This window comes from Buteo buteo, chromosome 3 (genome assembly GCF_964188355.1).
Source record: "Buteo buteo chromosome 3, bButBut1.hap1.1, whole genome shotgun sequence".
NCBI classification, from domain to species: Eukaryota; Metazoa; Chordata; class Aves; order Accipitriformes; family Accipitridae; genus Buteo; species Buteo buteo.
Window position 1 is genome coordinate 66,540,012 of NC_134173.1, and position 24,233 is coordinate 66,564,244.

The following is a 24,233-nucleotide window of genomic DNA, read 5'->3' on the forward strand; positions in this document are numbered from 1 at the left end:
GGCATGACGTCACACGGTATGGAATACCCCTTTGGCCAGTTGGGGTCAGCTGCCCTGGCTGTGTCCCCTCCCAACTTCTTGTGCCCCTCCAGCCTTCTTGCTGGCTGGGCATTAGAAGCTGAAAAATCCTTGACTTTAGACTAAACACTACTGAGCAACAACTGAAAACATCAGTGTGTTATCAACATTCTTCTCATACTGAACTCAAAACACAGCACTATACCAGCTGCTAGGAAGACAATTAACTCTATCCCAGCTGAAACGAGGACAGCCCCTCATGTAAATTAGTGCTCAGACTCTGTCTTCTTCCTTCGTTGTCTTCTTTTGAGTAGGTGGTATCATTTGAGTAGGTGGTCAGTGAATTGGTGATCGCAATCCTCCCCTGTAGGAACTACCTTTTACGTACTTCTTCCCTAATCTTGGCAGTTCCAAGCGGTTCTTCAAGGTTTATTGACCAGCCCACAATCCATTACCTTTTCTGACATAAACATAAAGCCCCACTGTCTGGTAGTTAGCTCTTAAACCCTAAATCATGTCTGGTTATTGTTTCCCTATTTTAAATATTAACTGATGGGGGCTATACACAGGACTTTAGCAGCTCCCTGGTTATTTCAATCATATTATACATATTAATTGATAACAATTCTACTCCATATAGTGCCTACACAGGACCTGTCAGGTACTGTATTTGTCACATACCATCTTTATACTCAGATAAATTAAAGCCTGTAATGGGAAGGCATTTCTTATCTCAGACTTCTGTATTACCAGTCATCACTGCCCAATGCTGCTGAAGAGACACTTTTGATGCCCTGGAACAATACTCTGGGGAGCTGCACACCTTAAAAATACCCTTTGTGGTGGGTTAACCCTGGCTGGATGCCAGGTGCCCACCAAAGCTGTTCTATCACTCCCCCTCCTCAGCTGGACAGGGGAGAGAAAATATAACAAAGAGCTTGTGGGTCGAGATAAGGACAGGGGAGATCACTCACCAATTACCGTCACGGGCAAAACAGACTCAACTTGGGAAAATTAACTCAATTTATTACCAATCAACCAGAGTAGGGTAAAGGGAAATAAAACCAAATCTCAGAACACCTTCCCTCCACCCCTCCCTTCTTCCCGGGCACAACTTCACTCCCTAATTCTCTACCTAACCCCCCCAGCGGGGCAGGGGGACGGAGAATGGGGGTTTACGGTCGGTTCATGACATGTTATTTTCTGCCCCTTCATCCTCCTCAGGGGCAGGACTCATCACACTCTTCCCCTGCTCCAGCGTGGGGTCCCTCCCACGGGAGACAGTTCTCCACGAACTTCTCCAACATGGGTCCTTCCCATAGGCTGCAGTTCTTCATGAACTGCTCCAGCATGGGTCCCTTCCACGGGCTGCAGTCCTTCAGGAGCACACTGCTCCAGCGTGGGTCCCCCACGGGGTCAAAAGTCCTGCCAGAAAACCTGCTCCGTGGGCTCCTCTCTCCACAGATCCGCAGGTCCTACCAGGAGCCTGCTCCAGCACGGGGTTCCCACGGGGTCACAGCCTCCTTCGGGCACCCACCTGCTCCGGCGTGGGGTCCTCCCCAGGCTGCAGGTGGAGATCTGCTCCACCGTGGACCTCCCTGGGCTGCAGGGGGACAGCCTGCCTCACCAGGGTCTTCCCCACGGGCTGCAGGGGAATCTCTGCTCTGGTGCCTGGAGCATCTCCTCCCCCTCCTTCTGCACTGACCTGGGGGTCTGCAGGGCTGTTTCTCTTACATGTTCTCACTCCTCTCTCTGGCTGCTGTTTTCTGTCCCAACAACTTTTTTCCTTCTTAAAAATGTTAATACAGAGGCGTTACCATTATCGCTGATGGGCTCAGCCTTGGCCAGCAGTGGGTCCGTCTTGGAGCCGGCTGGTATTGGCTCCGTCGGACATGGGAAGCTTCCAGCAACTTTCTTACAGAAGCCACCCCTGTAACCCCCTCCCCTGCTACCAAAACCTTGCCACACAAAGCCAATATACCCTTATAACCGGCTTTCAAGGACTGGCATATCTGTAGAAATGATTGTCTTGATTTTATTCAGTTGTATTCAGACAAGTAAATGAAAGTGCTTATTTGCCAAATGCAAGGTAGAGAAGAACACAGCATTCAAAGGTTTAAAAGACAGGAGCATGCAGAAATAAGATTGTATCTGCATTAGCCTAGTGTATAACATCAGCTTTAAAAGCCCTGTGTGATTCAGCCAGGAAGATGCTTGAGGTTTCAAAATCTTTTATCCTCATACAGCCATTGCAGCGCTGGGGAGTCCTGCACCAGGGCATGTTTTAACGCTGGAAGAGCCTCGATGGAGATTCTTTTCTGGGATGGCAATGCAAGTTACAGATGCCTCCTCTCCCCAGGAAGGCGTTTCAAACGCCCCATTAACATGCAGGCTAAATAAATGCAAACATCCCCTGAGCAGATCCGAGTGTGAGTCTTGTACTGGAGCTTATCTGAAGCCAGTTAATGAGCTTTCTTGGGCCTTGTTAACCAATTAAGCAGTGGGTAATGGTGCTGGGAGATAACGCTGTCTGCCACTGTCAAAGGTAAAAGCAATATATGGGGTCTTTTGTTTCCCATGGGAACATAAACTGAGAATTACATTTTAAGCATACTGCTACTACTAATTTGCTCTTAATTCCCACCAATGCTAATGGGAAGCAAATAGCTTGCGGTGGTACTGGCTGTCGGGTGAGCTACAGCCGCGGCAGCTCTGGCTCGTGGGCAGCAGCGGGACGTGACCCCCTCGCAGGAAGGGTCCTGCCGCCGCTGTCGAGTGTCCCAGGGATGGGGTTCGCAGTGGCGTGGAGTGACCGGCACCCTCTGTGCAGAGCAGCAGCTCGGTCCTGGGTCCCTGCTCTGGTAGGGAGATGAGAATTTAGGGGTTTTTTTTGTTCCTGCCTGATCCTTAATTTTTGCATGACAAAGATGGAGATGGATAGATGGAGAATTTGAAGATGGAGGACATTATTTGATGTTGCTTCATTTGTATATAACTGGATTTTCATTAATGTCTTATTTGTTGTTACTTTTTAAAAAATACAGAATGTGAAAGCTGGAAGCCTTGTTTTCTGTAGACTTCTATTTATTTTGATTATATGGAAGGATGAGAAAATATCATGGGTATAACCAATAGATGTCTGCTAGAATCGTACCTCTATAATTATTCTAAGTATTAATTTTCCTGGTTTTGTCTGAAGAGCCACAGGTGTTAAAATTAAGCGTCATAATTAAAAATGGCATAAATTGCATTTTAACTTCCATGGCACGCTATGTAGTGGTCGGTTTGCACCTGCCTGAAGTGAAAGGGAATCCCTGCACTGGTGGTTTACACCCATATAAAGCACGAGATGGTAATTTCCAGGGAGGAATGCTGGTTAACTCTGGCACCGTGGGTACGTCCCAAAGCAGATGAGTTCACAGTCAGGTCTTCATAAAACATTATTGAGACTTCGGGCATAATATAATATTTTAAAGAAGAAATACAAGGCTATATTCCCTGCTGAGGCATACTGTGATGAGCTAGAGTGCAGGAAAGATGCTTGCTGATGTTTACAGGCTACTTCAGCTGCAGAAGCTAATTGTAAGTATTTTTTCAGAGTTTTTTTTCCAGTCCATCTGTGAGCACTAGTTTTCCTTAATAAAATCATTATTGATTTTTCTGCTTGCTGAGTCACAGCAGTAATTTACACTGCCCTTGAACAGCCCCTTGTAATCTGTTTTTCCCCCAGGGTCCAGTGTAACTCTTAAACAGGACCTAAAACTTTTTTTTTTTTCTGCAATCTTACCATTGTGTTCCCTTTTTCTCCTGATATACATCTCCATTTGCTTATCTGGTGTCACTGGTGAATTATTAAGAGAAGTCATCGTTATGGGGTTAACTAAAAGGGTTTTATTAATGATCAAACGGTAATTAATTGATAACTGAATGAAAATCAAATGGTAATCGAATGGTGATTAAGCAATAACTGAATGATAGTTAAACTGATTTGATGATGATTTAGATGGTGGTGGTCACTCTACTACTTACTACACTTCTAATAATAGCAGTATATATAAATGTCGCTAGCATACAATATACCTGTAGGCCTAATGTAAAATGTCATTTACCTCGTTATAGATATCAGACACCGACTGAGGGTCTCTGAACCTCGAGGAGTAACCTTGAGAGGCGTCCCTGCTCAAGGGGGAGATCACGACCGTGCAGCCCGCTGCCGAACAAGGGAGCTCAGTGGGCTCAGAGGGGCTACACATTTTTATGGCGTGAAGTGATTGACTCGTAGTCAAACTTCCCTTTGGAGCACGTGCAGGAGCGCAGCTGTAGCAGTTTTAACTGTATCTAGTCTCACCTCGGGCTGGTACTCTTAGCTGCTGGTAAGATTTCACCAGGATTCCTTAGTTCCTGAGAAGATGCGGCCCAGCACAGTTCTCACGGTTTGCACAGCAGGGCTGATCTCAGCCAGGGCTTCTTGTCGGTGATGCCTGAACCAAAGTGCTGTTCGCTCGCTCAGAGTCAGGGCATCCGTCACACCTGGAGGGACACGTGCAGGTCAGAAGGGCACCGGCTGCCGGCGGGGAAGCCTACGCTCTATCTCTGCTGGTAAGAACATGCCAAAGCTCTTGTGTGGGCAGGGACATGGGTGTTGGGCAAGCCTATGCCTGCTGGTGAGGGAAGGGCTGGACTCCTAACGAAGTCAGCTGCTGGCACAGAATGCAGGAGTTAAAATCCTTCCCCCTTGAAAGCTAAGCCACTGTGACACAGCTTCAGCTTTTGCAAAGTTTGATTTGGGAATAGGTGAAACAATTCTTGTTGGTGCTGAACCCCACAGATCAGTACTTGGTCTTTCAGCAGAGGAAGAAAAGCGGTTTGGGGAACATATTCAAACAATGTGGGCATACAGAAGTCCATGGGGGCTGGTGGGATGCACCCCGGGTGCGGGGAGAGCTGGCAGGTGTCAGCGTGAGACCACTCTCGATTATCTGTGAATGGTGGTGGTGGTCATCCTGGGGCCTGGACGACAGCAAACATCACTCCTGTCTTCAGGAACAGCAAGGAGGAGGATGAGGGAAGCTGCGGGATGGCCAGCCTCACCACGAGCCCTGGGAAGGAGATGGAGCAAATAGACCTGGAAACTGTTCCCAAACATACAAAGGACAAGAAGGTGACTGGGAGTAGTCAGCATCGATTTACAAAGGGAAAACCGAGCTTAACCAACTGGCTCAGTGGCTGGGCCCAGGAGCGTGTGATCAGCAGCACAACGTCCAGCTGGAGGCCAGTCACTAGTGGTGTACCCCAGGGGTGGATACTGGGGCCAAAACTGTTTCATGTCTTCATTAATGACCTGGGCAGTGGACCCTCAGCATGTTTGCCAGTGATACAAAACCAGGAGGAGCAGCTGACGTAGCAGAGGGTTGTGCTGCCGTTCAGGGGGACCTGGACAGGCTGGAGAAATGAGCCGACAGAAAGTTCATTGAGTTCAGCAAAGGGAAGCATGAAGTCCAGCACCTGGGGAGGAATGACCCCAGGCACTGGGATGACTGCTGGAAAATGACTTGGCAGAAAAGGCCCTGGGATCCTGGGGGATCCCAGTTCACTCCCGCAGTGGTGGCCACCAGCCTCCTGGGCTGCATCAGGCAGAGCATTGCCAGCAGGTTGAGGGAGGTGATCCTTCCCTCCGCTCAGCACCGGTGAGACACATCTGGGTGCTGCGTCCAGTGCTGGGCTCCCCAGTACAAGGGACAGATGGACTTACTGAAGGGCCATGAGGACGATGAATAGTTTGGAGCATCTGTCATAAGAGGAGAGGTGGAGAGAGCTGGGACTGCTCAGCCTGGAGAAGAGCAGGCTCCAGGGGGATCTTATTCATGTGGATAACAGCTGATGGATGGAGGGAGTGAAGAAGATAGAGCCCAGTAATAGTAAGTGGTGCCCAGTGACAGGACAAGAGGCAATGGGTACAAACTGAGACACAGGAAATTCCATTTAAACATAAGAATAAACTTTTTTCACTGTTCAGGTGGTCAAACATCTGGGCAGGTCACCCAGAGAGGTTGTGGCATCTCCACCCCTGGAGATACTCAAAACCTGACTGGACATGGCCCTGAGCACCCTGTGCCAGCTGCCCTGCTCTGAGCAAGAGGGTGGACTGGACAGTCCCGATGGGAGACTTCTGACTTAACTGCAAACCAATGGAGACAAGGAGGGTAGAGCCCAGCACTACAGGGAATAGGCAGGGATCAGCTAATCAGGAAATCATGGAGGAGTTTAGTCCCATCTCTTTTTCTAGAAGTTTTTCTCCTGATGCTTTCCATCCCTCGCATGTAAAAGCACAGAGAAATAATAGCGGTGATGCCTGTGCCAGTCTGCTCAGGGTATTCTAGAATTAAATTTACAAATGTAGTAAAAAACCAATAAAAAGTTACATTCATTGTACCAACCTGAAGCAAGCTGAGCATGAGCACAATGTTGTCTGTCCTTGAGTTGCTACCATTTGTGAGAGACTGAAAGAGTTAATGCCTCAAACATTGTGGTGGGGCAAGTTCTGCTTAAAGACAAACCCTGCACAGCAAGGAACCAAGGTGAAAACCCCATCAGCTCAGACATCAGCAACAGGAGGCAGAGGAGTGCTGGAGGTTTGCCAGCTCCCTGTTCTGATAAAGAGCAAACAATGGCTGTATCTGCAGGGATGGAGAAGTTACTCCAAGCCCAAAGGCTCACAAACTGCTCATTAACCTGATGAGTTCGGGTGCCCGCTTGAAGGAGGGGCAAGGATGATAAAAGGACACAAACTGAAGCCCTGGGCTCACAAGCCCACCGGCACTGGACCCCTCGGCTGACTGAACCAATGCTGGACCCAGGACCGGTGAAATCTTTCTCTCTTCCTTTTACTCTCTCTGTCTTCTTCTCTCTTTCCTTTTCCTTTTCCACAATCCCTACACCTCATCCGTTTCAAGATATAAACCGTTGACCAAGTCTGAGACTAAGAGTAGATCCAGCCACCCCTGGGCCCTTCTCTGAGGAGGAGTCTGGAAAGCAAGGGGGTCTGCTCTCAACCTCATGACTCAACAGGAGGGATCTCCTTATTCCCTGAAGTGATGTATATGGTTACACGGTTTACAGAAGTAGTCTTATGCCAATTCCTGTTGTGAGAAACCCTGCCGCCTACTACCACGCCTCCCCAGTTCAGTTTGCTTCTGTCATAATTAAAATCTTTAACTGATCATTTGGTGTTGTTTCACCTTAATTTAGCCCGAGGAAACTTCGAATTAAACACAACTCCCTGGTCTGTCCAGTCTGGGTCATGACACCATTGCACAAAGCCATTCAGCCTCCTGCTGCTTGCCTGGCCTTGCTGGAGCTGCCCATGAGGCTGCCAAGCAACTTTTTAGCTTTTGATAACTTACAGATGGCACCCTGCTGCACTACGTCCCAGCTTCGAGTCCATCTGTAGGTGCCATCAACGCCCAGGTGCCCAAATTTTTCATGGGCCCACTTGGTGAAAGCTTCATCATGGGGTGGCAGAGCATCAGGGGACGGGCTATCAGGAAGTAAAGTAGTGTCATTAATTTGACCTGATCAGTCTGCTGTAGCATTGTGCTCCTCTCTTCCCCGACACTCTGGGTGACATGAGCATCAGCATGTCAAACCCACAGGCTGAAATTCACATATTTCTGGGTTAACAGCTTCCATAAATCCTGACCCCACTTACCAGTAACCCATGCAGTTAATTCCTTGTGTACCATCCCGAAGGCAGTATGTAACTCAGGAGTGGTGGTGTGGGGTCTTTTCTAATATCATGAGCGTGGCCATTAGTTCTGCATACAGGCTGCCATGGTGGAGCCACAGCCCTCCCTGCTACAAGCTCTGGGGTGCAAGCTGGTCACTTACCAATGGAATATTGTTGTCCCAGTGACAGAACAACATCCCCCACTGGCTTTCCCACAGCAGTCCCTAGCAAGAAGATTATGCCAGGTATAAAAGATTCCATACCAAGACTGCAAGTTACATGAATAAACATCTTGCCCTGAACATTAGGCATGTTACAGTTGCACTGGAAGAAATATTTATGCCTATAAATAGCATGGCAACACTTTTCAGTTATGGCTATTTAATTATTTTTCTGTCCTTTATAGAGGAAAATTAACTTTTGTAGTACAGAGGTGGATACCACACCTCCTTTTCACATTCATTCTCACTAATGGTTCTAACACTTTGGAATCTTCAGTCCTGGCAAACTATCCAACACCTTTATTTCCAATTTCATTGTTCATTTGTGATACAAAAGTCAAACTTCCACAAATAGTTCTTCAGAACAAAAACCTAAATGATTTATACATAAACAATTACATACAGCATTTATAATGTGCAGTACAAAATGTACACTGTTTGGATGAGATACAAATTGCGTATCATGCCAAGATTTAAACAAGTGTTAATTATATAGACTAGTGCTGATGGTTGCATTTCATAGAGACAGTTGTAGGTACTGCCTTAAAGCACAGAAAAGAAAGAGTTCTGAAAAGCTGTACTTGTGTCATTCTCAGTCCCCAACTCCCCATTTCGAGTTTGGGTGAAAGACTTGGTCCTTCTTCATATTCATAGAACAGTTCTGAATTCATCAAAAATGAAGCTAGGCACATGTGCTTCAACAACCTAAAGTAAACAGGAAGGCACAATTAGGTGTTTTCTTCATTATTCATTTGTATTCTCTATTCATCCATTAACAAGACAATTAACCTATGAATCAAGCAGACAACACTATTGACCTGAACCACCCCAGCTTCAGGATGTGCTCCTGGATGCGTTCTTGCTTGGTGCACAAAGGGAGGGAGGAACACCATGTCAGGCAGGTAAGGCAAACCCTGAGCTGTGAGGAATTGCCAGGACCATAGGTACTGTGTAAGACTGGAGGAATGCTGACACCCTCACTGGTGTTTCTCTACGTAGCACCAGGCTGAAGTGGAAGCTAGCATAGGTACCACATACATCAGCTGCAAGACTGACATGGGGACCTTCTACTACATTGCAGTGTGGGCTGGAAAGAAGAGAGAAACTGGAAGAATCTCTCTCTCTCTTTTAGTTGTGAGTATTAGCTGGGAAATGGCTTATTCAAGAATCATTGAGGTACAGCCTACAGCAAATAGGATAATGACTTACTTTTAATACCACATATAAATAATATACCATCTTCAAATGCAGTTAAGTTGCATTTAACCCTAAAATAAAGTCTCTCTACAAGCCCAGACTTTCAGAACTTCCCTTGCACGTGAAATAAAGAAGCTGCCTGCTGTGCTTTGGCAGGAAGGGAAGGGAAGGAAATCAAGCACCGGAGATGGTGTTTCACCAAAATTTAGACTTCCTAATTAGCTTTTTGCCCTGCATTTAGAATACTGCTAAGCTTGTTACTACTTAATTCTGTAAGATCTCAGAACTTCTACTTTATTTCTTCTCTTCCCAAAAGCCCCCCAGCAATGTACATGCTCTCCAAAGATTAAATGGAACAGACTCTTCTTAAATCCACACCAGGCTGAAATCCTTTCTCTATTTTGTATCCTCTTTGTGTTTTCTAGAAATTAATTTTTCCATAAGGATACCATGACTAGTATAGGAATTGTTACTCAAAGTATGCAAGTAACACAATTTGTAATTTGTACAGGGTAAAAGAATTCATTATGACCCATTCCTATCAAGTAACAGATTTTTCATCTCTTTTTCCTTTTGGAAATCTTTCACAGAATATCTGAAACGGGTCAATACTGCTTTTTGGACAAAGTTAACAAGTCCATTATTTTGGATATTTGTTTACAGATGATGCCATGTTCCAGAGTAGATATGCGTAATCAAACTGCTAGTATGTAACCACAGCATAAACCAAGATTTAGCTCCTCTGAACAGCTCAGCGCTACATATAGGAGACATGGAATTCCTTCTTACCTTTCTTGGTAACTTTGTGTAGCGAATGTAATCTTCCAGAAACATGAGGGCACCCACTACATCAGCAGGCATTTCCGGTATCTTCTGGCTAAAATTAAACCACCATGAAGATCATATGCTTTCTAGCCTATCAGTTATTTGGATAAAATCACATGGAAACACCAGCCTTCAAATAACACTGTTTCCACTAGGTACCATGTGATTCCATTACAAAAATAAATAGTATTTTAATCTTGTATTTAGTCAAATATATTGTTATTATTATGTCAAATATACTCTGCTAGAAAAACATACTGAAGAAGCAGTGATAATACTACTGAAGCCCTCTTCACAAAGCTGATACTTAGAGAAAAAGTAAAACATGGATACCTTGTGCACTGTTCCATCGTTGAACGAATGAACTGACCGATCAGAGCCAGAAATTGTTCTGTGTATCTTGAGTGAAACTGTTTCAACAGGGTAAGGAGTCCCAGAACTAAAGGAAGCCAATCAATCTGATCAGCTGGCCGCTTGCACACCACTCCTGCACAGAAAAAAAAAACCCAAACAACACATGTTTATAAAACAGAACATATTCTTTATAGCAGAGGCAAACTCACATAATATACTCTAATGCTGTGCCTCCCCTTCTGCTTGCCCACATATAAAAATTAAGAACTAATGTAACAACTGCATGTCTTCCATAGCAAATAGCTTAATGATATTAACTAAGGGATAGGATGAAATGAGAAAATCAGGAGTTTGGATTCTGTTTCCTACTCCATTGTATTTGGCTTCAATATTATAACAAACCTGTCTGGACACAATGGACTAAAGTCAGGAACCAAGTATTTTCTATGCAGATAATTTTACTATCTTCTCTACAGATAATTTCACATAGGTTTTCATTAGATTTAGACAAACAACAACTTATACAATACCTAAATTTCTGTTGTACTGAAGTTTTGGAAACTGGGAAATGAGAAATAGGAAGTTGACGGTGGGAAAATAAGGCAGACATTTTGTTGTTATGTAGATCTGGGGGAAAAGAAAAAGAAGAGGAACACGGTTCAGCCACATATTTTTTTTTTCTCAGTTAATAATCAATGCAATAGAAAAAGCAAACTGTACCAAGCACTGGAATGTAAGCCTGACCTTATTTAATGGATTGTGAATGCCAGCTGCTTCCAGATAAGCTGTGATTTCATACAAAAGAGTGTTGTCTTCTTTAGGATAAGGTAGTGATGGGTTCTGATAATGTGCTTCAATGTCAGCCAGTATTGCTCTAAAAGGAAAAGAAATTGATTATATTAAATACATATTTAAATTATCCCCAAATAAACCTTACGCAATGCCACATGTCATATTAAAGTAAAAACTTCAAAGACACAATACCTGTAAAAGGTTACAAGCAAGATTAAACGACCTTTTTTGGAATATCTTTTTACAAACATCATATTTGTTTCAAAATCAGCACCACACATTTTCACTGTTCTTACTTCTCATCCAAATATGACCTCAAATCCAGGTATAACCAAATGCAATTAGAAGCTGCACCATCCATTAGCATGTTCACACAAATTACTTGCCAAGTTATTTATTTTTAATGTTTTTGTTGCGTTCAAATTCAAATACTCATCAACAAAAACCTAAATACAATCAGACTCCACATTTTTCCATAATTTAGATTTTAAGGATTGCCAAGTTGCTAACAATTACATCACAGTAATACATGCAGCTCTTCAGCACATTTTGCTTCTTACTTATTGAGATTTTCCAAAGCAGCAGCCAAATGCTTGGAGTCAAATCTGCAGGAATAATTTAATTCATTGGTAATCTGTCGTCTTAAAATCTGCATCTGACCAACCTGTTGAAACAAACAAACAAAAAAAGGGTGGGGCATTATGCTCAACACAAGGAAGGAAGAGTAAAGTTAAACTAAGGAAAAACAATTTACAGTTAAATAGATTACACAAAGTCCTCATTACACCTAACAGCCTTTGCAGGGCTGCCCAAAGCAGGGACATACACTGTGGTTGGAGATACTTCCTCATTCTGGTAACAGGGTACTGATTCAAACTGCCTGCAGTCAGAACTGACAGACCCCAACTGCGCAGTGCAGTCAAAGGAGAGGAGTAGTCACAACGCTCAAGATTTACACACAGCTCATGGTAGCAAATACAGGCAGTGTGAAAAGGGCACTAAAATGGTAACAGGTATAAAACCCCAGCTACTTGCTTGTTTTTCACTGGCAAGTGAAAATGCTTGTACTCTTTTCCCCATCTATCCCTAGACCGTAGGGTCAGCAATGGCAGGGATAAAAACCATCAGAGAGGTTTGTTGCAGTCAACCTTCCCCTTCCTTCCCTGACCATTCCTCTTCTCTTCAGTAACATAAGCAAACATTCACATCACTCTGAAAAACACTGGTTGCAAAATATTGTTATAAAGACAAGATAGAGAGACATGTTAATGGGCTAACTTGTTTAAATCTTTGGCATGGTAGACTGCCTTCTGTGTGAACAAGGCAAGTTCAGGAAATGCTACTGCTCCAAACTTTAGCCTCAGGTACATTATGTTCACAAGGTGCTGTGGGGATTCTCAGAGGTCCTGATACTGAGCACTAACTTGGTCTTCCCAGATCAGATCTCTAGTGCCAAACTCCATTTTTGGCGAACTGTTACATATGAATCTCAGCGCCAAGCACTTTGTGGAGTATGAACTGTCCATACAAACAAAGCTTAGAAGCTCTTGCAAATCCAGGCCTGCTTCACTCAGGATGTTACAGAATTGCAGGTCAACATAATACAACATTGTAAAAAAAAGCAGATTAGAGTATATAACTAGAGCCTAGAGTGAATTCTGTGTATCACTAAGTAACATAAACCTACCTTCATTATGGAGTCTAAATATGCTGTCCAGATCTTCTGAGTTTTTGCAATTGCTGCAGAATAAACCTTGTTTGAATTTGCTGAGGAAAGAAAAAGGGTAAGGCATTAAAAACAGAACACGTAAGAAGAGAAATAAATGCAAGCGTACAAAGACAATGGCTTGCTTTCATCTTAACCAGTAAGCACTTACCTATAATTCCTTTGAGAGGGCTGACAGCATTCATAAGTGCTTTTAAGGTATCCTGTACTGTCTTGTCACACAATATATTTTTCTGAAACATACTGAGGAAATTCTAAATAGAAGAAAGAAATAAGTAAGTAAAATCCTCACACATGTACTCTATGCTTAATCTTGGTGGTACAAGAGCCACATTTTTTGACAGCAGGGAAAGAATATTTCCACAGATGAAGAGTTGAGGAATTCTGTAGTTAGACTTTGTGCTCTTCTGAGTTATGCTAATCAGTGATGCTAATCACTGTTAGGACAATTAGCAGATCCCCCTCATCAATATGTAATACCCACTGTAGACAACTATTAATTCAGTTTTTGAGGAAGAACTGTCTTCATCCATACTTATTTTCCTTAAAATCTTTAATCAGCCTAGGATTGGATTCTTCTCAGAAAATAAAAAAAATTAGTTTCACATAGAGGTAGGTATTAGTGAAAAAGTCATTACAAGAAATTGACACTTTATTTATTTCACGGTAGACCCAAACAACCTAATTCTTTGTTGATATCTAGGCAGAAAGATAGAAGTTGACCTGAGATGAACTTTTAAGTATACACAAAGTGTACACCTTCAAAAGGCATTCCTTGCAAACCACTGCTTAATGTAACACATAACCTGGTGTTACACAGCACCATTTATTCAAGAATACCAACTTTCGTAATTATATCTGTAACTGAAATTCTTACCTTTGGGTTTGAATACACATTTTTCAAATGCTCTTGATTTCAATTTACCATTTAAAAAAATTAACAGATATTTTATTTCACTAGAAGTTACTAAACAATAAAAGCATCGTGACCTTGAGAAACCAAAGTTCGAAAATTACCTGCAGCTCCTTTACAATCATGAAACACAGCAGCCTGTCTAAACCATTGAGACCAAAGGTACCTAAAGTATCTTGGATCTCTGAGAAGAGACGACTATTGGTTACTTCCTGATGAGTTTTGATATCATACCAGGTGTTCATTTGGTCAATGTAACACGTGATTCTGAGGAAAGAATAAACAAACAAATACTTCAGAACAAGTTGCAGACAGTTCCTGTGAAAATCTGAGTGATGAGTTATCTTATTCAGGCAGAGATTAGAAAGACTCGCTAAGTATCTCAGGTGATGTTTAGTTACTCCTCTCTCCACAAGGATTCTGTCACCCTTTCCTGGTTTACCTCTCCTTTATTTGTGTAACACACTGTTTTCCTCCTTAGACTAAAATCACAACTTTTCTAGACCAGTTTTTAAAATGTATAGGATGGATTGTGTAAATTTGGTTTTAGATAAAGATGGTGATAAAACAGCTAAGGAAAAACTAGTTGTTGTATACTTTGTTTGTATATGGTGGAATTGGAGCAATCCAATGCATGGTGCTTTAATACAGCTTGTGACACACAGTACTTACTTTGGGTCTGTGATCCTCAGGATTTCTCTACAAAGCCGACCAATAAACGTTACAGATTCATCCACAGGTGTGAATTTTGGTATGGGAATGTGAGTAGACTGGTATATGCTTTGCCAGTCTTGAATCTGAAAAATAAGTTTTAGAGTAATTTGCAGTGTTACCATTGCATGTTTTTAATTTGCTTAGAAATTTTATCCCTTTTGTTTAATTTAAAAAGAGTACACTGTAAAACAATATTGTAAATTATACACAGCAGAATACTATAAATAGAGAATAAAGCAAAGAGTGAGTCTTATGACAAAGAGCAAGCAGAAGATAAGTGTGGAGGTTGAAAGAACTACCTACGTTTCTGGTGAGAATTCCATCTGCTCCTTTCTGCAGTAAGACTAGCCACCATTTTGCTAGCTACATTTAAGATCTATTCACTCTACCACTTATGAAATATCACAAAGAGCTGGTAACTACTGCAATCTTTCTAAGCCTGCATTCTGATGGCTAACAATAGATACAGAGAGGACTACTGTGATTCAGTAATTATTTTCTGTTTTCTTTGAGAAAGAGAGCAAGGATATTGTTCACTGGCAAGAGATACTAAAATACTCTGGGGTACTTTGCTCTTCTTATGTACAACTAATGCAGTGGGGATGCTGAAATAATTTAGAAAAAAGCTGGAGGCAGATGTTTTACATAGTAGTTAGCACATTTAGTTTAAGTCACAACAGTATGGACGGTGCACAGTGGGGTACATATGCTCCATCAGTCACAAGCTGTAACGTCCAAATATTAAGACATTTATCATCTTTTTACTCATTCTTGTTTTTGACTAGCACCTTTGTTCTTAAGAAGTTATTGCACTCCTGTTCCACATTGTAGTTAATAATACGAGACACTTCCTCTTGCCAAATTTTTAAACCATATATGTTGACATAATCCTGGATATATTCAAATGATCGATGGAACCCATCCATTGTAGCTGCCATTTCTTTCAGTTTGGGCATCAGTTCGCTTGGCTACAGATGAAAAAAACAAACAAACAAAAAAAGATAAACCCAAAACTGTGAACAGGTAGAATGCAAAGAAAATATATAAGGCTTCTAAATGCCTTTACACAAAAACCTCTAGAGGATTTCACTATGCCCCAGCAAAAACTGAAAAGCACTGAGAAATTTATCAAAGGTTGTTTGATACCTGAAGTAATTCTTACTAAATATTTTTTCCTCCTGCTTTTAATGTCTATTTTAGGCTTCAGTGGTACTACTGACTGATCTGAGAGAGAGACTCAAGAATCTGGACAGGATCAAAACAAGGAGTCACTCTCCTTATTCTATCATTGCCTTTCTATGTTTACCTGGCTTATACATATCATGTGCTGTCATCAGTCGTCACAGACAAAGACAGAACTGTGAAGTCAGAATTGACAGGACACTTGGCAATAGAATAAAAATATGTTTTTGAATTCTGTGTACTCTTAGCAGTTTATAAACTCATTTTAACATCAAATAAGGCATTCCAAATAACCTTTGAGTTCAAAAAGTGTACTTTTTTGCAAAAAGGAAATCTGTACAGAAAAGTATGAATTATTTCCTAGAAGGTACTATAATAAAAGAGGTCCCAGCAAACCCAAGATACATAAAAAAATAAAATAAAATCAAGCTGTTACACACCTTGGCTCTAGGATTAAAGATGAGTCCCCTGTGAAGAGCCAGAGCTACCCGTTTTACTAGCTCTTTCCTTATTCCATCCTCTAGTAACTGTTTTGGGTCCACCTAAGTCGAAGAAACATTTTTTTCTTAAAGTCAGAAAGGTATAAAAAAACCAAAAACCAAAAACCAAGTATTTCATTTGTACCAAGAAAGATACTAAGTACTTATGACAAATTGGAAAGCACTGCTAACAGATGCACTTTCCCACCAGTGCTTGTCCAAAGAATAAATATTTGAACACTTGTACTAGGTAATAAGCAGTTCCTTTAAGTTGAATGGCAAAGGTCTGCAGTTCCCCTATTCAATCTTTGTTAATGATCCATTGAGAATGTTGTACAATTCTAAGAAGCCAGTATGCATTAAGAAGTGTATATTTCTTCAATTATACTTGCTCCTGGTCCTGAAAGAGGTATCTTAATGCAGGAAGAGCAGTCTTTGCCAATGGAAGAAACAGCTCTTCAGAAAAGCTTGCAGTCATTTTTCCAGTAGGAAAAAAAAACACAACAGAGTGCCAATTAAGGCTGATTAATTTATTTACAATCAGCACTGTGGGTTCTTAACAACCTTAAATAATACAGTTCTTTTCTGAATGTCAAGTTAGGTGTCACCATTTGAAAATTTGTATGCAAACTTATTTTTTCTTGGCTTTTTATCTTTTCCTCAAGGTCTTGCTTAATGTGCTGAAATATCTGTGCTAAAGTGGTAATTGCCACTGAATGACGTTTTCCTACTAGAATAATGGAACATTACCTTGATGATACCAACTAAAGTAGTTTTCATCATGAGGATACCTTCAGTGAAGATTGAAATTGCGTGGGTTAGCTTGGCAACCTTCAATAGAAAGAGAAAATACAATATATTAAAGTGATTCAATAGATTAAAATAATTACACTAAAAAGGTATACATCTTTCCCAGTGGTAGCTTCCCATTTTAAAGTAATTTGCACTGATATACTTTCAACTTTACATCTTGTTCTAGACTTACTTATACTACAATAATAATCTTGCTTTTAATTAGATCAATATAGGTATGTTACCAGTAGGAAAGAACAGGTAACACTCAGAGGGCTTTACAGAGATTATGGGAGGAAAGACCTAGCCAGCTATATCACATGTGTACAAATCATGGACAAAACTCTTAAGTTGGTACCTTTGAGCTGGCTAGGGACACAGCTTGAAGTAGTTATTTCATAATAAAGCCTGCTGCCAGCAATGAGTCCACTTCAATATTTCCACTGATTTAATACAGTAGCACATTCACTTAGTTTTAAATTATTAGGTGAGCATCCTTAAGCTCAGAGTTCAGACAGGCCAGTCTTTTGCCTTTAAGACATTTACAACATAGAACAGAAACAACATAGTTCAGACTTATGATTCTACAGAAATCAAAAGTGAAAAGCTTTTGTGTGAGATGATTAGTTTCCCCTCTACCTCCTCAAAATAAAATAAATATTACTGAATACTGCCTCCTCCTCCATCCCTGCCTCCCTGCCTCCCCCCCGCCCCCCCCCAAATAAACTGTCTTTACAAAGTTTAATGAGGGAGTCTAAACCTAGTGTTTAGGTCTGAATGTCAGCTTAATCAGAGACCACAGCCTGTTTGTATAAAACTCCTAACAAGTAAGCACTTTGGCAAAAACTGCTGGAAAAAGCTGGCATCTTAACTGCTAATTGGAGAGATCAAAGATGCGTTCTTTGAGGGAAGGAGTTACTGGTCTACTCAGGTTTTTGCTGCTCATCTTTCTCTGTTCAAAATAAACCCAAGTAATTTTAGTGTTTGCTCACTCTTCCAGACTTATAACAGTGCAGAAGAAAAAAACCCATACAAAAAGCCAATGAGCAATAGCAGCTTTATCTGATCAAACCAACATGCCTCCATCCTGTCTTCACATTTGAGGGCAGCAAAAAGCTTAACCCTGCTGACTTATTCAGCCTTCAACCTTCTTCTCCTGGAACAAGCATTCCAAATGTGGAGAGCTTCATTTCAGACTTGGGTTTTTAGTTTGTTTTTTTTCCTCTCTACCTAAATAAATCCAAAAATCTTTACCCTCATTTATAAATATATTTAGTTTTCCTTCCCTTTTCTACGAGATCAAAAGTTCAAACTTTTACCAACAGAAGAGCAAAAGTTACTCATCTGTCCTCAGGAAACCTAAGATATACTCATGATAACACTAGTCAATTTTAATTGTTACTCAGTCAACAAATCCAACTTCACTGTTGAAGTATAACTCTATGGAGCTGTACCTATTTTAACTTAGGCTGGAGTTGGCCACTTATAACATATTCTTTTTCAGAATTCCCTATTTTTAACTGCACCTCGTATCGTGGTCCAAGCTGAGCATAATCTCGTAGTTTGTCCTTATCAAGGCGAGTAGGCACTTCAATAATATCATGAGTCTGAAGCTTTATAATTTTGAGAAGAGATGTAAACATGCTTTCTGGAATTATCTGTAGAACCTTTGTAAATGAGAGAACAAGCAAGCACAGTCAGTATATTCTCATTAAAAAAAAAACAACAAAAAACTTCGATTAAGAGAAAGTAATTAGAGAACAAGACAATTACACCTTTTCAAATGCCTACCTTTCTTACATAGGAAACCAACTCGCCCGAATAATACTGTGATACACTGAGAAGATCAGGACTGTTTGCTTGATTGATGCGGAGAAGTGGCAAGTCAAGTGCAGAAGCAAGCTAGAAATAAAGTTAACATTCTAACTTCACATGTCTGTTTTTCTAATGTAAATTACATGCTTGATCTCTCCTGCTCAGGCTCTTAACCTACAACTCAAACCACTAGATTCTTCTTAAAGAGCAGTGTTACTACATCAGGTTTGCCAACAGAAAAAAAAAAAATTGTTAAAAGTACAAAAAAGTCCAACAGCCTATAATGCTACATTCCCCTTACTAATTTTTTTTAAATCTTACCAGCTGCACAAGATATTTTTTTCATTGTAATTTTACACTCCCTTCCATGCTATTTCGCACTTTTATTTCTACAGAACATATTTTCATTTGATGTCAGATCTTCATGACAGACAAAGGGCATAGCCAACATAACTTTTGTATTTCCTTCAGCCTCCTCCAATACATATGCAGGGGATCCCATCTATGCACCAATGTCTGCAGCAAATTATTTGCCTAACAGCAGTAATATAACTGGTTGCATAAAAAAACATGCATAACTTGGTTTTATTTTCTTTAAAACTAACCTTGGGTTAATTTAATACAGTCTAAAAAACCCAGATATAGAAAATGTTAGTAAAAGGAAGTTTTGACTCTTCTGTGACTTCACAGCCTTAAGGCCTATTTAACAAATGCTTTGGTTGACCTGCAGTGTTCAAGTACCTTCACCGTTGTTCATGCTTACCTTTAGGAAAGTGGCTCTGAGTTTAGTTACCATAGAAGGACTGACTCTTATGCTTTCCTGCATAATAGATGTAAAGCTGGGGTAGGAAACAAACAAAACAAATCAACTTCTTCCCCTGAAACTCTCATTTTAAACTCTTAAATCACATGTCACCAGCACCAGTGTAATCTAGAAAGAGCACAGGAGATTGCTAAAGAACTTCACTAGAGGAGAATTTTGAGCTGAAGAGATATTGGCTCAAAAAAAACCCTGTAAGATAAAGGGGTAGGTGGGGCAAAAGAAGAGGGCATCAGGGAGTGTAAACAGCCAAGGCAATGAAGTAGCAGCTCAGCAAAATCACACCATGGAAAACGAGTTCTCTAATATTTGTCTTTCATTGTTTCTTTTGGTTGAAATAGGAACTCCAGTATTCTGGAGAACACTTAACTAGACTAAGGCTGGAGACAGAAGCTTATAAAAATTGTTATATTTAGAACAGGATAGAGAGCAAAAAGTTAAGAGTATCACTTAACCTGCAGGTAACAACATAACAAGGATGACTGTTAATTCTTGTTTGAGTTGATTAGGGTTAAATATACTCAACAACTCACAGAACAAGGCTGGTTTTAAATTGGAAATTTTATGGTATTAATATTTATGCATGTTATTTCCCACAAGTTTCGCAAATGATGACTGACTTAGAAGAAAAAGCTCCTGCTCAGATACCTGTCAATTAGTTGCCAAGCATAAGAAAGATCACCAACTATCTGCATGGTGATCAAGACCTCTTCTTTAATGTTGATAGTTCGGATCATCTGATGGAGAAATTTCCGGGTGTCAGCCAGAAACTGGCAAACTTGCAGGTTAGTTTCCAGCTGGTGAAACTCTTGGACCTATGTTTAAACAAACCAACCACATAAAACAATCCTTTTTTTCTGTTCATCTTTAAGGACAGCAATACAAATAGAATCAGTAAACTGACATTTCTTCAGGATATTATTACAGTAAGACACTTAACAAATACTAGCCTACTTTAGAATGGATTAAATAATAAATTTCACAAAGTTACTCAAAGAGGTGTACTGTGAAACACCATACTGAGTATTCTTTTATACCCTGGAAGTAGAAGACATGCATACATAACAAATACGGATATTTTTATTTTGCCTTTCGAATTACTTTTTCTAGTTTCAAATGAATTTATTTTCAGAATTTCTAATAAAATGAGTAATGTTGCCAAATAACATTTAATACTGAATTAATTTCTTAAAAAACCCCTACTAATCCTCAGATGCAGGTGGCATTATGTTTCATGCTATATACCTTGTTTTACAATCACGAGGTCTATAAGCAAGTCCTGCTGACTGTATATATAAAACTGCAAAGATCTACAGACTTAAACAGTTGTTAAAATGCGGATCTGTTTTTTAACTCATCTATCGGAAGTTGGTGCATGTGTATCAAGCCCTATTTTTCAAAAGGACAAGGTCATTTATCTCAAAAATTCTTTGCCATACCTCCTCTAGTGCCTGTATTAGCTGCACAGTTTTTCTGCCTGCTGCAGTGGAATCATCATAGTTTAGAGACATTATTTGCTTGGAGATTTCTCTGAACCAAGCCTGAAGGTTTTCTATGTAAGAACAAGAAAAATTAATCAAATCTTTGCATGTACAGTAAGCAACAAAGACAGGGTACTTGTTAGTAAAAAAAAAATAATAAAAATTCAATGCTATACATGTAGGAGATTATTTAAAATGTCTTCATCTTACTCTTAAAACTCTAGTCTTTCAGCATGTAGACTTGTAAAGAGGCAAATGCTCAGCTAAGTTTCACATACAACATTAAAAAAAAACAACTACCAACACAAATGGGCATTATAAAATCTACACAAGGATGATAAAGCCCTTTAAATCATAAATTTGTGTTTTACAATGTTAATTGCCTTTGCAGTTGCAATTTCTATGTTTTAGCTACAAGTTTGCTGACCTGAAAACGATAAAAGGAAATATTTCAGTAAGGTAATTCTGCTTTTAATTGGAAGCAAGTGAGAAAATTGCCTGTATTCTAAGTTTTGTTGTTTTGGATCGATCACAAATGTTGCCCTTATATTGACACTTTATGCAGTGTTCCTGATCAAATGAGAGAGTGATTTACAATTCTTATTCTTACGCTAGTTCAAGGGAAAAAAAAAAAGAAAAAAAGAAATGTTTCAAAAAACAGAGCAAGAAATTTGGAAAGAAATATAGATTAATTGCTTTTAAGTCCTTGGACAACTTGGAGAATCAGAGAAATACCACTCAGTGCAGAAAAGAAGTAAAAGAAGGTTTGAAAAGAGGCCGATACAACAGAAATCCAGTTTACAACTAGGGAAAAAATGAGAGGAGAGGTTAAACCACCCCCTTATTTAATGGGCATGATCTTCGCACTCCTTTGTACATAGAACACAGTAATGTGATGTCCATTCTACACAGAAAAGTGAACTGGCATTTCATAGTCTTACCTGGCATATCTAAATAAAGTGATAAAAAATATTTAAAAAAAAATACAGCCATCTAAATATTAGGTACCTAAATATGGCTTACATGGAATATATGCAGAAAACCTAAACAAGACAGCGTGTAAGAGACCTCTATGCCAGCTGAGGGATGTGAAAATTTTTCTTATTATCAGTATTAGCACCATGTATTTTCTTTGGTATCAGCTTAGAACTAAAAAACCAAAATTATTCCCCCCCCCAGTTTAGTTTTCAATAATTACCATTTTTCTCCACTCTAGTGAGAGGTTTAACTCCTGAGAAGACGTCAGCAAGCTCAGTCATCCTTTCAGATCCCTCTTTTTTATAGTTCTCCCATTTAGTTTGTTTTTCTGACAGCATCTGCTTGAACATCTGTTGAAAAATGAAGCATTTGGTTTACAAAACCAGCAAGAAAGCATATTACAACAGATGAAATAAAATACTGAAAACAGATGGAACCAACTTACAGTGATTACTACATAACTTCAAGATCTTGCCAGAATATTAAATACAAAATTAAAAACATTAAGAAATACAGCCAGTGTGATGGACATACAGTAATAGAAACTAACTGAATTTTAAAAAACAGTACAATGCAGATATTACTGATTTTTAGTCACTTATAAAAACATCCAGTAACTTTTTTAGCTTAGAGATCCTAGAAGACTCTGGTCTAATGTTGACTTACACTTCGCATAGTCCTCTCAGCCTATGCAGAGAACCCCAATTCAAAAAAGCACGTACATGAAGTTAAGCATGCTCTTATATATTCTACCAGGTTAGTACCAGAGCATTAATGGGGAATCTTTTAGAAATGGCAGAACTTCATATATAGGTGTAAGAGTTTTCTTAGCAGCTCATCCTCAACATACATAGGCTTTCATTTCTGTTTAAAAGAAAGCCTGAAAAAGAGAAGTATGGCAGGATAAAAACTTGTGCAGCTTGCTCAACAGATTCTATTATGCCTGTTATCAGGATGTTTATGCAAAATTCTGAGTAAATATAAACATGGTGGGTAAAGAACAAAACCTGCCAATTATTGGCAAGACTGCAAAGGTCACTTCCAAGCAATAGTAGTTTGTAATCTTCTTTACAAAACTCACAATTAACAAATCAAAATAATCGTTCTTTATGTAAGTGGACTGTGTGGTAAATGTGCCACTATTATACAAGTCTTCAGTTCTGTTCTGCCATTCAGGGGAAAATGTTGAAGAAGGCAGCAGCACATTACCTCTTTCAAAATAAATTCAAATTGAGCTGTATCCAGAAGCAGCTGGAAAAGGATCCTGGGATTGTACCTTGAGTCTGTTAGAATTTGATCCTTTATCTGGCGGAGACGTTTGTTATTTGGATCACAAGCTGAAAATGGAAAGACAACATTTCTACACTGTTACAGAATTTGGCCAAGCTTTTCAATCTTTGTAAATAGACTCTTATTAATAGCTTGAAAGCAAAACCATTTTGCTCTGATATGTAAGTCCCCACTTGTTCTCCATTTACATGGGTCTCACCACCCTTGTACAACACTTCCTTAGAAGTGGAAATAATTAAGGTTTCTGTGGTGCTTCAGCCTTCTTAAAACTCTTCTGCTGGCTTCTGCAAACTAAATGTGAATTTAGTACACCTGACTGAGAAGCCCAGAGATCAACATTTCTGAAAATATTACAGAAAACGCATGGAGGTATAACAGAAACCCTCTCACATACCAAGAAGCCCCAAGGACAGCACAAACAGTCAACCGAGAGAATGTCTAAATAGGTAAGTTTACAGACCCAAACTCATGTCAGAGACATTAGTCAACAGTTTCAGTTGAATTTCAGTTCAACAGAATAAACCCCTTAGTTTTAAACTATTAATTACCAAGATATTACAAAGTTGGCTACTGCTTTCCTTTTGGTGCTAGGTAAAACTTTCAGAATGATGCTTTAAGTGACAAGGCAGAAAAAGATACAGTTCTCAGACTTCCCCTGCAGAGTATTATTCAACAGGATCATGACTTCTCACACTACTTTTTATATCTGTGTCTAGCTTGCAAGAATTAAGGAAATGCACATGTGCCGTTTCAGCCAAAGACTTTAGAAGACTGTTAGCAAAAGAACAGCTCAACAATCTACTGCAAACAGTAGATGAAACTCTGCTGACTTCAACAGCAGCACACAGAGCTTCCCTCGGGATGCAACATGAAGCCCTGGTATAGCGGGATTGACAGCTCTGTACTACAA

The 24,233-nt window shown here is 40.2% G+C and overlaps 1 protein-coding gene across 1 annotated transcript in view; it reads right to left on the bottom strand.

The window, feature by feature from the left end:
* Window positions 1-8,242: 8,242 nt before the first annotated feature.
* Window positions 8,243-24,233, bottom strand: part of WASHC5 (WASH complex subunit 5) — a 28,611-nt gene continuing 12,620 nt past the window's right edge. The window contains exons 10-29 of the mRNA XM_075023951.1: window positions 23,243-23,370; window positions 22,254-22,383; window positions 21,014-21,126; window positions 20,223-20,389; window positions 19,518-19,593; window positions 18,731-18,841; window positions 18,466-18,606; window positions 16,898-16,978; window positions 16,109-16,210; window positions 15,275-15,454; window positions 14,445-14,569; window positions 13,877-14,039; window positions 13,011-13,113; window positions 12,821-12,900; window positions 11,694-11,797; window positions 11,086-11,215; window positions 10,872-10,968; window positions 10,321-10,474; window positions 9,952-10,039; window positions 8,243-8,670 (exon numbers count right to left, since the gene is read on the bottom strand). Of these exons, the coding sequence (XP_074880052.1) occupies window positions 8,614-8,670; window positions 9,952-10,039; window positions 10,321-10,474; window positions 10,872-10,968; window positions 11,086-11,215; window positions 11,694-11,797; window positions 12,821-12,900; window positions 13,011-13,113; window positions 13,877-14,039; window positions 14,445-14,569; window positions 15,275-15,454; window positions 16,109-16,210; window positions 16,898-16,978; window positions 18,466-18,606; window positions 18,731-18,841; window positions 19,518-19,593; window positions 20,223-20,389; window positions 21,014-21,126; window positions 22,254-22,383; window positions 23,243-23,370 (2,330 nt within the window). The 3' untranslated portion in view covers window positions 8,243-8,613. The remainder of the gene's footprint in view (window positions 8,671-9,951; window positions 10,040-10,320; window positions 10,475-10,871; window positions 10,969-11,085; window positions 11,216-11,693; window positions 11,798-12,820; window positions 12,901-13,010; window positions 13,114-13,876; window positions 14,040-14,444; window positions 14,570-15,274; window positions 15,455-16,108; window positions 16,211-16,897; window positions 16,979-18,465; window positions 18,607-18,730; window positions 18,842-19,517; window positions 19,594-20,222; window positions 20,390-21,013; window positions 21,127-22,253; window positions 22,384-23,242; window positions 23,371-24,233) is intronic.